We start from the raw sequence: 13,491 nt of genomic DNA, 5'->3' as shown, positions 1-13,491 counted from the left end.
CAGAGACTTGGGCCGGTTCCGGAGGAGAGAAGTTAGAGGTGAGCTGAGTAAACTGTAATTTTTGATGAATCTTCTATAAAAGTTGGCAAAGCCCAGGAAGCGTTGGAGTTCTTTAATGGAACCAGGTTGAGGCCAGTGTGTGATGGCGTCCACCTTCCCCTGGTCCACGTGGGTCGATGATGTATCCCAGGAACTGGACTGAGGGTGTGTGGAACTCACATTTTTCTGACTTGAGGTATAGATGGTGTTCTCGGAGTTTTCGGAGTACGAGTGTGACATGTTGGATGTGTTCCTCCTTGGATGTGGAGTAAATGAGGATATCGTCGATGTAGACAATTACGAACTGGTTAAGGTATTCTCTGAAGACTTCATTCATATAATTTTGGAAGACGGATGGACTGTTGGATAACCCATACAGCATGACCCTGTATTCATAGTGCCCGGAAGGAGTGATGAAAGCAGTCTTCCACTCGTCCCCCTTCCGGATGCGGATCAGGTTATAGGCGCTCCTCAAGTGCAGTTTTGTGAAGATCTTGGCTCCGCGTAGTTGTTCTAACGCCGCTGGGACCAGGGGAAGAGGATAACTGAATTTGATGGTTTGAGAGTTGAGATGGCGATAGTCGATACACTGCCTCAAGCCTCCGTCCTTCTTGGCCACGAAGAAAAAGCTGGAAGCGGCAGGGGAGGTAGATAGTCGAATGAACTCTTGAGCGAGGGCTTCCTGTACGTACTCCTCCATGGCCTTCTGCTCTGGAATGGACAGAGGATAGACTCGTCCCTTGGGAAGGGTTGCTCCAGGCAGGAGGTCAATGGCGCAATCCCATGGCCTATGAGGTGGAAGTTTCGTTGCCAACTCCTTATTGAACACATCCTGGAACGCCCAAAATTCTGGAGGGATGATATGATCCACCTTAGTTTCGGGGCTTTCCACTGATGTGGACTGGACCGGTAGGGATGACTTCTTGATGGAAGGAATGACCTTGGGAATTTTAACTGGGGGAGTGATGCAGGTAGGATGACAAGACTTTCCCCATTTCAGGATCTCACCTGTGGGCCAATGGATGTGAGGTTGGTGTTGGTTAAGCCAGGGGCGTCCCAGGATGATGTCTGCGGTGGATTCCTCCAGCACCATAAACGTGATGTCTTCCTCATGCAGGAGTCCCACGCAGAGGATGATTGTGGGGGAGAAATAGCGGACAAGACCTTTGCCCAGCGGCTTTCCCTGTATCGTCGTTACTTTGAGTTCGACGGGGCTTCGATGATGCTTGGCACTTAGATGAGTTAATGTTTGCTGGTTGATGAAGTTCCCCGCCGAACCGGAGTCGATGAGGGCTTGTAATGAAACAGAAGAATGGAGATGTCTTAGAGTAACCCAGGTTTTAGTCAGAGGAGCAGTTTGCGGTGGTATATGGATGGTACTCACCGCTGGGCGTGGAGGCCGTACTGGACATGATGGTAGGAGGTGTCCATCTCCCCCACAATAGAGACACAGCCCGGTGTTAATCCTCCGCTGACGTTCCGATGTGGATAGGGGGTTTGAGTCCACTTGCATGGGTTCAGGTGCTGGAGGAGCGACATATGGTATAGCGGGCGGAGGAAGTACAGCGGGAGTGAGTTGATAACAGGCGGTGAGTCTCTGGGTGACTCTGATGGATTTCTGAATAAGACACTCAAGTCCCAGTGAATCTTCATATACAAAAATCAAACTTTGTATTTTATCACATAACCCGTGGCGATATGCTGTAATTAAGGCAGTTTCATTCCAGCCGCTTATGTAAGCGAGTGTACGGAAGCATACGGCATAATCACTCACGGATTCATCTCTCTGTTGGCGAATTGTAAATAGTTGATCATGAACAGATAATACAGAAGTTTGTTGACCAAAGACAGATTTTAGCTGAAAACAGAAATCAGTAACCGATCCAGTGGCAGATGAGTTCAACTCCCAGAGAGATTGAGCCCATTGGAGAGCTTTACCTGTGAGCAGGTTGATGATGAATGCGACTCGACTGCGTTCAGTGGTGAATAAGTGAGCGTTGGACTCCATGTAGAGGGAACACTCTAGCAAGAACCCGCTGCAATCCTCCGCCGTGCCGCTGTATGTCGCTGGTTTGGCCATGGGACTCGCAGGGGCAACTGAAGAAGTGACCGGAGTAGTAGCGGTGTTTGAACTGTTGGCAGCCGGTGAGGAAGGTTGAGCTTGTTGCATGAGTGAGGACCGTACAGCGTGAACCAGTTCAGTGAAGGGATCCGCGGTGCGGTCCTCGCCTGTATCTGAAGAGCTCTGCATGAGGTCTGGTCTTCTGTCAGACACAGACGAGGACACAGAGGATTCAGTGCAATAGTATTTAATGTGACACAGAGGTTTCAGACACAGGTGAATCTTGACACGAAGATGACACAGTGATAATACAACTTTCCTTTGGTGATGGTGACACAGATGATGACTCAGACGAAGACGATGGGCACAGGAACACAGATGATGAAGACGAGGGTTCGGAGGATCAGGTAGGTTTGACGATAGGCGGTTCGGTAAGGGTGAGGAGATCGGTGCAAGACCAGACACTGGGTGATGGTGACGGATGGCTTTATATGTGGCACTGGTGATGATGCACAGGTGTTCAGAATTCTGGTGATTGGGGACGAGTGGGTGTGGCGTAAGTGTCCGATTCCGGGAGTGTAGATGGTGTGGCTGTGACAGTTTGATTAGGGTTGGAACTAATCTATGCAAGGACCGAAGCTGCCCAGCCCTGATCTAGCCCCTCATATTGTCTGGTCTTGTCTATAGCCTTATGCACAAGACTTGACTGACCTTTAACCACTCGCTAATCTTCCTCCTCTTAGTTTTTCTGCCTGTATCTACATTAGTCCTGGATCTTCCTGAAATTCTAAATAACTGTTGTCTGTAAGTCAAATTTTCCATTTGCTTGATCATGACTGAATGTATTGTGTCATTTATTCTAAAAGTTCTTCAGTTAACTCTTGAAGAGACTGATCCTGTTGTCTGACCTCCAGTTAGTGTAACAACTTTGTTTTGGAATTTCAACTTCAAACAGGTGAACTTTTTTGGATTTGCAGTTTCTTGTACAGTTGGTTTGTATCTTTCTAAAAATGCTATTCATTAAGATTAAATAAGAGAGGAGATAGGCAGAACAAAATTTTGCTTAACATGGGAAATATACATTTATAAATTTAGTCATTTAGCAAATGCTTTTATCCAAAGCAACTTGGAAGCAAATAAAATCAAAAGAGCAATGAAATGTAAGTGCAATAACAAGTCTCAGTTATCTAAACTCTGTACACATAGCAAGATTTTTTTTTTCATATAATAAATACAAAAAATTATAGAATAGAAAAATAATACAGCAAGCTAGTGTTAGAGGCTTTGTTTTTGCTTTTGTTAATTTTATAGTAATATAGTAGATTAAAAAATGGAAAGAATACAAAACATTTTTTTAAGAACAAGCAGTTAGTAAAATAATAGAGTGCAAGTCCTTATGATTCAATCTGTAAAAAAAAAAATATTGGTGTTGTGTTGTCATCAGTATATCTTCTGTATATAACATGACAGCCAGGTAAACTCCAAACATCAAGACTGAAGACAGTAGCTCCTCATCCACAGGTTTATTGACATTGTGAGGTGAAACTGAAACATACATGTTGTATAGTGTTGATTATGCTTTTCTATGTATGTATGTATATTCAACATGTATGCAATTTCACAATCACCGTTTTTTTCTGAACAGCATATAGAAGTTCATTTCAAAACTGAAACCAAGACTTCTAATAGATTGCGTGATAACAAAACAGGTGTCAAGTATGCAGCCAACGGGCAACATTGGATGTATATGAGGTGAGCAATGTTTAACGTATACTTTTTTTCCCCCTTTTAAGTATGAGGAAGAATAGGCACTTCTAGTTTCCCATGATCCGATCATTCAGTCGGACAGAAAGATTCCTAAAGACAAGAACAAACTTTAAGAGACATAATGGCATCTTCATCTAAAGGTCAGTCTTATTGAATCTAACCTAATATGACAATCACAAACTACAGATTAATACAATGAGAACTGAATTATACACTGATTTTTTTATTGTTTGGGGTTGAAAGCAGTAAATTAGTAAGAAAAAATAACTATCTTCATAAGTTTTTTAAATCGTGTTACTACTTTTTGATTTAAAGCTAAGTCAAGCATTTAAAGCTCTTGTGTTTTACTATTTCATTACACATTTATATAAAAGCACAAAGTATCATGATTAAAAATAATGACATTTTTAAAGTCAATCTTAAGTATGTAATTAAGTAAAATCAACTTAACTAAAGCCTTATTAATTAGTATGAATTAATTATATAATTTATTTGAATTAACAAGTTGCGTATATGAACCTGCGCGTCTGAAGTGAAGACTTCAAAGAAAACCATTTGCTCAACTGCCCCTTCACCCATCCTTTAAGGGTTACTCCATCCCAAAATGAATCTTTTTTGTCATCAATCACTTACTCCCATGTTGTTCCAAACCTGTAAAAGCTTTGTTTCGTCTTCAGGACACAATTTAATATATTTTGTATGAAAACTACGAGACATATTATACATATAACATAGACATATTATTTTAACCATTTCATGTTTAGTATCATTGTAAAGGTCTCCATATGATTGGGAAAATTGTCTCAATTTCAGAGCAGTCACTTACTGTATATTATGAGAAAGACTGAAATCATTCTGTTCTGCTGATGAGGGGTGTGTCTCCCCCAGGGTCTGTGAGAAAGTTTTCCTATATCTGGCTAGGTGTGACTCAGGATCCTACCAAACCAAAAGGTCTTTTACAATTGATTTGAAGATTTCTGGTGTGCTGGACTGAATATAGACTAAGTGGCATTATATTGATTTTGATTTCTGTGTGTGCAAGTCTTCAGAGCTCTGCTCTAGAACTCACACGCTGCTGTGTCTGTCTGCTGTCAGGTATGCATTTTTCTCTCTTAGATTCATCTTTGAGCAATAGATGTTATTTATTTATCTGAATTGGAACAGAATTGGATTTTCATTGTATCATGCCAATTAACATAATTAAACATTCTAATCTGACATAAAATATTTGAGGTATTCTGAAATCATTATTACTAGTAAATCGTGTAGAGGGTGATGGTACCTCAAATCTATGTCTAGGATAGGACACCTGGATGAATAGTTCAAGTTCAAGTTCAAGTCTGCTTTTATTGTCAATTTCCACATGTACAGTACATACAGTATTGTTCAAAATAATAGCAGTACAATGTGACTAACCAGAATAATCAAGGTTTTTAGTATATTTTTTATTGCTACGTGGCAAACAAGTTACCAGTAGGTTCAGTAGATTGTCAGAAAACAAACAAGACCCAGCATTCATGATATGCACGCTCTTAAGGCTGTGCAATTGGGCAATTAGTTGAAAGGGGTGTGTTCAAAAAAATAGCAGTGTCTACCTTTGACCGTACAAACTCAAAACTATTTTGTACAAACATTTTTTTTTTCTGGGATTTAGCAATCCTGTGAATCACTAAACTAATATTTAGTTGTATGACCACAGTTTTGACATCTGTGTGGCATGGAGTCAACCAACTTGTGGCACCTCTCAGCTGTTATTCCACTCCATGATTCTTTAACAACATTCCACAATTCATTCACATTTCTTGGTTTTGCTTCAGAAACAGCATTTTTGATATCACCCCACAAGTTCCCAATTGGATTAAGGTCTGGAGATTGGGCTGGCCACTCCATAACATTAATTTTGTTGGTTTGGAACCAAGACTTTGCCCGTTTACTAGTGTGTTTTGGGTCATTGTCTTGTTGAAACAACCATTTCAAGGGCATGTCCTCTTCAGCATAGGGCAACATGACCTCTTCAAGTACTTTAACATATGCAAACTGATCCATGATCCCTGGTATGCGATAAATAGGCCCAACACCATAGTAGGAGAAACATGCCCATATCATGATGCTTGCACCTCCATGCTTCACTGTCTTCACTGTGTACTGTGGCTTGAATTCAGAGTTTGGGGGTCGTCTCACAAACTGCCTGTGGCCCTTGGACCCAAAAAGAACAATTTTACTCTCATCAGTCCACAAAATGTTCCTCCATTTCTCTTTAGGCCAGTTGATGTGTTCTTTGGCAAATTGTAACCTCTTCTGCACATGCCTTTTTTTTAACAGAGGGACTTTGCGGGGGATTCTTGAAAATAGATTAGCTTCACACAGACGTCTTCTAACTGTCACAGTACTTACAGGTAACTCCAGACTGTCTTTGATCATCCTGGAGGTGATCATTGGCTGAGCCTTTGCCATTCTGGTTATTCTTCTATCCATTTTGATGGTTGTCTTCCGTTTTCTTCCACGTCTCTCTGGTTTTGCTCTCCATTTTAAGGCATTGGAGATCATTTTAGCTGAACAGCCTATCATTTTTTGCACCTCTTTATAGGTTTTCCCCTCTCTAATCAACTTTTTAATCAAAGTACGCTGTTCTTCTGAACAATGTCTTGAACGACCCATTTTCCTCAGCTTTCAAATGCATGTTCAACAAGTGTTGGCTTCATCCTTAAATAGGGGCCACCTGATTCACACCTGTTTCTTCACAAAATTGATGACCTCAGTGATTGAATGCCACACTGCTATTTTTTTGAACACACCCCTTTCAACTAATTCAACTAATTGCCCAATTGCACAGCCTTAAGAGCGTGCATATCATGAATGCTGGGTCTCATTTGTTTTCTGAGAATCTACTGAACCTACTGGTAACTTGTTTGCCACGTAGCAATAAAAAAATATACGAAAAACCTTGATTATTCTGGTTAGTCACATTGTACTGCTATTATTTTGAACAATACTGTACATACAGAGAATCGAAATTGCGTTACTCTCAGACCCCGGTGCATACAGATAACATTAACATAGGATGTTATGAATAGAACACTTGAATAGAACTGTAGGCATGTCATCTAAATTCTAAATTTAGTGATCACTTGAAATTGGAGTCAGATTAAACACAGAGATGGACTAAAGTTGCAACTTCATCCTGATAAATTAAGTGAACTTTGCAAAAAAAACACAAATAAAAGACCTACACGCATTATAGCTTCAGCCATGCCATTGTATTCTGTCAGTGTACCAATTTGGTGGACCTTACTACAATAAGTTGTTAATTAAGCAACTCAACGTTCCATCATTACTAGTTCTGTTCAGTTTTCTGCCATTTTATAAATTCTGTCTTTAACAGTGTTGCTAGAAAGTGGGACAGATTTAACCTTTTCAACTGCTTGCGGGCCACATAGTCCCTCCACTATTTTAACAAAGGTGGGTTTGATTAACTCCTCTACAATATTATGCAGCTTTTTTGCCTTGGCAATCAACAGCGAACACTCAAAGGAGACTTTAGTAGCCTTCTGTAAATCACTACCTGCTCTTTCGAATACTTTTGTGATATCCGTCGATCTTTTCATGCTGTCGTTTGCCAGTTTTTCACCAGAAGAGACACATTCTGGTCGTGACTTGTCTTGGCCTTCAATAAAACCAAAATTTATGTAGGTTTTGTCATATTGTCACATAAATGCTAATAAAATGTTATTTTTGCCACTTAAGTACGTTGTATTTGTAATTAATTTCAAATGTATCACACTTTAAAGTTATTTTAAATGCATTTTTAACAACTTAAGTGGGACTTAAGTGGCACTTTAGTACATCTCCATATGTACAATTATATGCTCCTAATTGCTTCTAATGTCTTTAAAATATGGTTAAAGTTTACTATTAATGTATTGACATAAATTTCTTTATTGAACTATGATCCTGGCTTAGTCTAAACCCAGTCTGTAAAACCAGGCCATTAGTTCTCAAACCTGTACTAGAACCAACATTTAACAGAACCGAAAGTTTTCTTCTAAAATCTTACTCCAGCATTAGTGAATGCAAGTTTGACTAAATAAATTAATACATTTTAAAAATAGAACTCCAAATGAACTTGCTGGGGACGTGCTGTCTGTCAATGTCCCAGAAGCTCTCCATCGGCACTAAACTTCACATGTCATGAAGCTGCACACCATCTCTCCACAGTCTGTGTGAACGGGACAATTTTCCAAAGAGGCTGGAAAGTCTGAAAAAATTCCTTAAGGAAAGAAAGAAGAACAGTTGTTAGGAAACATAGCCAGCCATTATAAATGGTTCAGCTGAGTGAAAGTAATAGACACAGTTGCAGTCTAAAGTTTATATACACCTTGCGGTATCAACAAAATGTTAATAATTTACGCCTGTTTCACATATAATCCGTCTGCAGTGCGTCTGCAGTCCGTGTGCGTTACTCATAGTGCTTTCACACAGGACGTGTTTGCAGTTCGCTACTGATCCGCGTCAGTTTAAGCCACAAAAAACAACATGTCGATTATTTTGATATCAAATCATGTATAAAAAAAAAAAAAAAAAATCAAAACAGTTTTTCAGCATTGTGATACTCTTTAATCACAGTACAGTAACAATCTTTCATAGACATATTTAAATTCAAATATAAACAACGTATTACTCATGCATTTGACTGCTATGTTTTTATAATAAGTTGCTGAAACAAGCTGCAACACATTTAAACACAACGTTAGCCTAATTTTCTTGTTAGGATATCACAAACATTCAAAATTAAAAATCACTACTGACAGAAACAGTCGACTCTCGTGCCTTTTGCATTTAAATCTTTATTACACACAATCCAACAGGTCTTAAATAACTTTGTTTCTCTGCCTCTATAAAAGTGCATATATAATGTTGCATTGTCTCTCTTAAGTTGCTCTTTTCTTGTTTTAAATCTAGCCAAAACTCATGTGTTGCGTGTGAAACACAGTAGGCTTTAATTAGTATACATTTATTGTGAAATGACTGCATTTCCGTGTCAATCCATGTTCATTTTTAACGCGAACAATGCGCTGTCACTTTAATTCAGCGCATGCAGCACAGCAAAAATAGACTCAGTACGTAAATGATCACAGCACTCCTGCAGACGCACCGCTCCTGGAACGCACTGACGGATCGCAACCGCATACAGTGTGAACGCTGGAATCCATTAATATGAGTGCGTAAAAAGTTACGCAATGCATACGCACCGCTGACGGAGTATGTGTGAAACGGGCGTTAAGCAGTAAGAGGGTAGAGAGGTAGAATAAAAAAAAAAAAATGCAATTACTACTCTGATGAAGCAGTATATTCTGCAAGGTGTGTGTAAACTTTTGACTACATCTGCATCTACATCTGAATTAACGTTACCTCAATCATCAGGGCAACATGGTGGTAAATAAAAGTCCTTCAGATTTCCCATAAACAGCAGCATCCCTGATCAAACCAACTTCACTGACACTGGGCTTTAAAAATATATTACATTTTTACAAACATTCATTATTCCTACTTTTAGGGGAATAAACCATAACTCTACCAATTACCAAAATATATAAATATCCTCTTTTTTGTACATATATATATAAAATAATATAATTTAACTTGCCTGAAGCTTCTCTCACACATCTTCATGAAGGATGTTCCTGTATTTACCATGGCTGGCACAGAAAAGCTACTGTCCTCATCCTTTGGTTTGTTACCTGTAAAATATATGATGATTACAGAGTGGTCTGTAAATGCACAGAAGGGAATATATTACTTGCAAATGGAAAAGATTCAAAGCAGTTCAAATCCATAGGGATACTGACTTAATATAGCATTTTTAGCTTGTTAAACTAGGCAACAATTCATTAAAAACTTCTAACATCATCTCTTCAGTACAGGTCTGTGTCTCCACATTGTATCTCCAGTAACAAAACTGTACTGATCCTGCAAAATTAATAACTCCAGATAAGAACAAACATATTACATTACAAACACAAGCAGTAAAGGAACATCTCACCCTTCAGAGGCAAAAAGAAAAAGAAGAAACAGCATTATTTCTAGAGGTGGCTGATATATTGAATATTAGTGGTGGTTATAATATCGATTATGTACATTAAATAAAGTTACAAGATCAGATCTCTGATTTTTTTCAGTAGCGTTGAATATAATTTTAAATCGTTCAGTTCAAATAGAATATTGTATTTTCAGCTGCCAATTTTTTTAGTCCCCACACGTGATCACATTCCGATATCAGAATGCAGTCAGAGATAAATAACGTGATTAATTCACCTTTTGAGTGATAAAGAAAACGTATATGAAGATTTACTTACTTGATTCCTCGTCTGCAGTATATCAAGTCTTATCTGTATTCATCCAAACGTGGCGCTCCGTTGTCCTCTTCTTGTTTGTTCTCTCACACATCACGCAGTTACACAAACATAACACACGGCACATTTTTCAAAATCTGGTGAAGTAGTGCATAGTAATCCATATTAATTTGGTTAAGATTCGTTAAACTTTTGCTTGCAATTAATGCACTTAAATGTGTGTTTAAGTGACTTAGAACAACATGATATTGAATGTATTCTGTACACAGATGCAAATTATGGTACTATTACATACAAATACAGTACTTTCAGAAAATATTATGTAGAAAATGTAATTTATAGAATTCATAGAGCAGGAGCTGGTGATGAAAATGTCAACAATTCAAAAAGTTTTATTGGAGTATACTGTATAAGGAAGTGTATTGAAGTTTATTTTTATTAATTGCATTAATGCACATAGTATATATTATAGACAAAATAGCAATATTTTAAAATACATTAACAAATGTAATTTTGGAGAACACACTTAAGTTGAAATTATTTTACATGTGTTTTAGTATATTGATAAATATATAAAAATAAGTGTACTTGTTTAAAATACAATAAAATCATAATTATGTAAAATGTATAAGTAATACTTAATTAGACATTATCATAAAGTGCATTTTTATAAAGTGTACTTAAATATGTTAAGACCTATTGTCATTAAAGTATAATCTCTTTAAGTACACTTAAGTGGCCTTTAATTTAAATTATATTATCTGCAAATGCACTTTTAAAAAAGTATACTTTTAAGATTGGAAGTACACAACACGTACACTTTTAATACAATTAAGCACACTTCTTTTTCACAAGGGGAGATTTGATTCTGTAGCAGAAGGAAGAATTTCCGGACAAAACAGGGTTTTTAAAGACACTCCGTTGTTGTTTTTCTTATGTATTTACACACTTGTGCCATCAATAACATTTGTAGACATAAGATATGGCTGTAAATTGGCATGTTGTGATAAGGTAACAATAAATCAGCCCTCATACCCACCTGCTCTTACAAACACTCACAAAACACACAAAAGCTCTGGGGACCAGCAATAGTCACAATGGCCGCCTGACTTTAAAGGGTGTCCTACTTTGCCCTTCTATGCAGTCTTAATTTGGTGTTTGAGGTGTACTAGAATAGGTTTTCATGCTTGAATGTTTCAAAAACGCTATTTTATATAAAACCTGCAGCTCCTGATGATATATTGAAGCGAAACAATCAGTCTGTGCTGAGAACTTAACATTATTTACAAAATTACCAGCTGCATATAATGTTTAAAGTTTTGTTTAGCATTTTTAAATGAGTTTCCATCTCTCCTTTATTCTTCTCCAATCTTGTCAGATCTGAGGATCCAGAGAAAAACTGGAGCTGGAAAGAGCTTACCACTAAACATCATCCTGAGACAAGAGGTGTTTGAAACACACCTATCTTCTGAATCTGTAACTGAGGAATGCCAACAGTATCAGCAGAAGGTAGAGGATAGAAAGATCTCAGTGATAGACACTTCAGGACTGTGTGATTCATCAGTCAATGAAGAACAACTGAAGGAGGAAAGAGTGAAGTGTGACGAGATGTCTGTTCTTGGTCCTCGTGGATTACTGGATGAAAAATACAAGGATGAAGAGCAGACAGTGAAATGTATTCAGGAGAACTTTGGAGAAGAAGCTGCACATCACACCATCAATGTGTTCACTGAAGGAGATCAGTTAAATAATCCTACAGAGAAATCTATGACAACAGATGATCAGATTAATGAGGCAGGTAAAGTCAGGTTTAATGTCTTTAGTGACACAGATGTTGAAAATCGATCACAGGTCACTGAAATGCTAGAGAAGACTGACAAAATGTTGGAGGAGGATAAAGGACAGCATTTCACAAACGAGATGTACCAAGAAGTTCAGAGAAGGAGTTCGGAAGAGGAGGAAACCCTTGGAGAGGAAGAAGCATTGAGTTTGGCTCAGAAAACCGCATTTGTGGGAGCAGGCGTGTTAGGAGGAGCGATTGGAGTAGCAGGAGCGGTTGTTGGAGGTGTAGCACATGGAGCAATTGGCTTAGTAGCACCACCTGTAGCTTTAATAGCAGCAGGAGTTGCTCTCATGGCAGAAGGAGGTTCATTAACTATCGAACAAGCATTGAAAGCTTGCAAGGAGCAGAAGGGAAATGAAGGAAACAATGCATAATGGGTTACAAATTCTGCAAGACCTAGAATTACTCAAGGCCACTTAAGTTAATAGGAGGAAGGATCCAAACGGGAAGTTATAAACAATAATTCAAGCATGATTACAATGTTAAATATAAATTAAGTGAAACTGTTCAAGTGCTCTGATAATCATCTCAATATTAATACTACTAATTATGTACTATTACTGACTGTTGCTGACAATGTTATGAAATACAGTAAAAAAAAAAATGGTTATTGATCCTCATTGTCCAATATTTAGCATCTTTCTGTACAGCAGGGGCTTCTGGTTGTACATTATTCGAATGTGTGCTTCAGTTAAATAAATAACTCTTCCAGTTAAATTACACATTTTAGTTGAAAACATCATGTACAGTATGGTTCATGAGAATAGAGTAGATGACACCATTTTCATGAATTTAATTAATAATTCAACCATTAATGTGATATGTCAGCTATGAATACAGAATAGCTGAAAAGATATCTTTTTGGCATAAAATGTTGCAGAGCGCTTGATAAGTTATCCATGAATAATAGCTATTTGATTTGTTTTTGAAAGTACCTGCAAAACGTAACTGTTGTATGTATAAGAATAAATTGTGTATAAATACAGTAAAACTTGTGTTATATATAAGCTAAAAATTAGCTTTGTAGATGCGTGTGTCGTTGTAAGATGATTCACTAAATTATCGTCGCTTATAACGGATGTCGACAAAGTCTTCATTCCTGGACATAATGTACACATTACATGCACGTTCTTGCTTTTGACTACAATGAATTTGAAGTAGTGCTTATATCTCCACCTTGAAAATGCCAACTTTTCATTGGATTGCTCCTGACTCGCCATCTCTGCTGCTGCTGTGAATCTCCGTTTAGCTGTTGTGTGTGTGTGTGTGTGTGTGTGTGGGGCGCCGCTGGTGGGTGTGCTGGCATGTGGGTAAAAACACTGGCTCTGATTGGCTACCATGAAACACATGACTCTGCCTTTCTAATTTTTAAACATTTTTTTTTTTTAAATAATAAAGTTTTTTAAGTTATTTAATTTATTACACAAACT

The 13,491-nt window shown here is 38.0% G+C and overlaps 1 protein-coding gene across 1 annotated transcript; it reads left to right on the top strand.

Moving 5' to 3' along the window:
- Positions 1–1,412: 1,412 nt before the first annotated feature.
- LOC127970597 (GTPase IMAP family member 7-like) lies at positions 1,413–12,698 on the top strand. Its single transcript, XM_052573240.1, has 4 exons — positions 1,413–1,455; positions 2,441–2,508; positions 11,560–12,163; positions 12,197–12,698. Exons 1-4 carry the CDS (start codon positions 1,413–1,415, stop codon positions 12,433–12,435), a joined length of 954 nt encoding a protein of 317 aa, XP_052429200.1. The 3' UTR covers positions 12,436–12,698.
- The last annotated feature ends 793 nt before the right edge of the window (positions 12,699–13,491 follow it).

The sequence above is a fragment of the Carassius gibelio genome, chromosome A4 (assembly GCF_023724105.1).
Source record: "Carassius gibelio isolate Cgi1373 ecotype wild population from Czech Republic chromosome A4, carGib1.2-hapl.c, whole genome shotgun sequence".
Lineage (NCBI taxonomy): Eukaryota > Metazoa > Chordata > Actinopteri > Cypriniformes > Cyprinidae > Carassius > Carassius gibelio.
The sequence above is the reverse complement of the archived record's forward strand: the minus strand, read 5'-3'. Positions and strand labels throughout refer to the sequence as shown.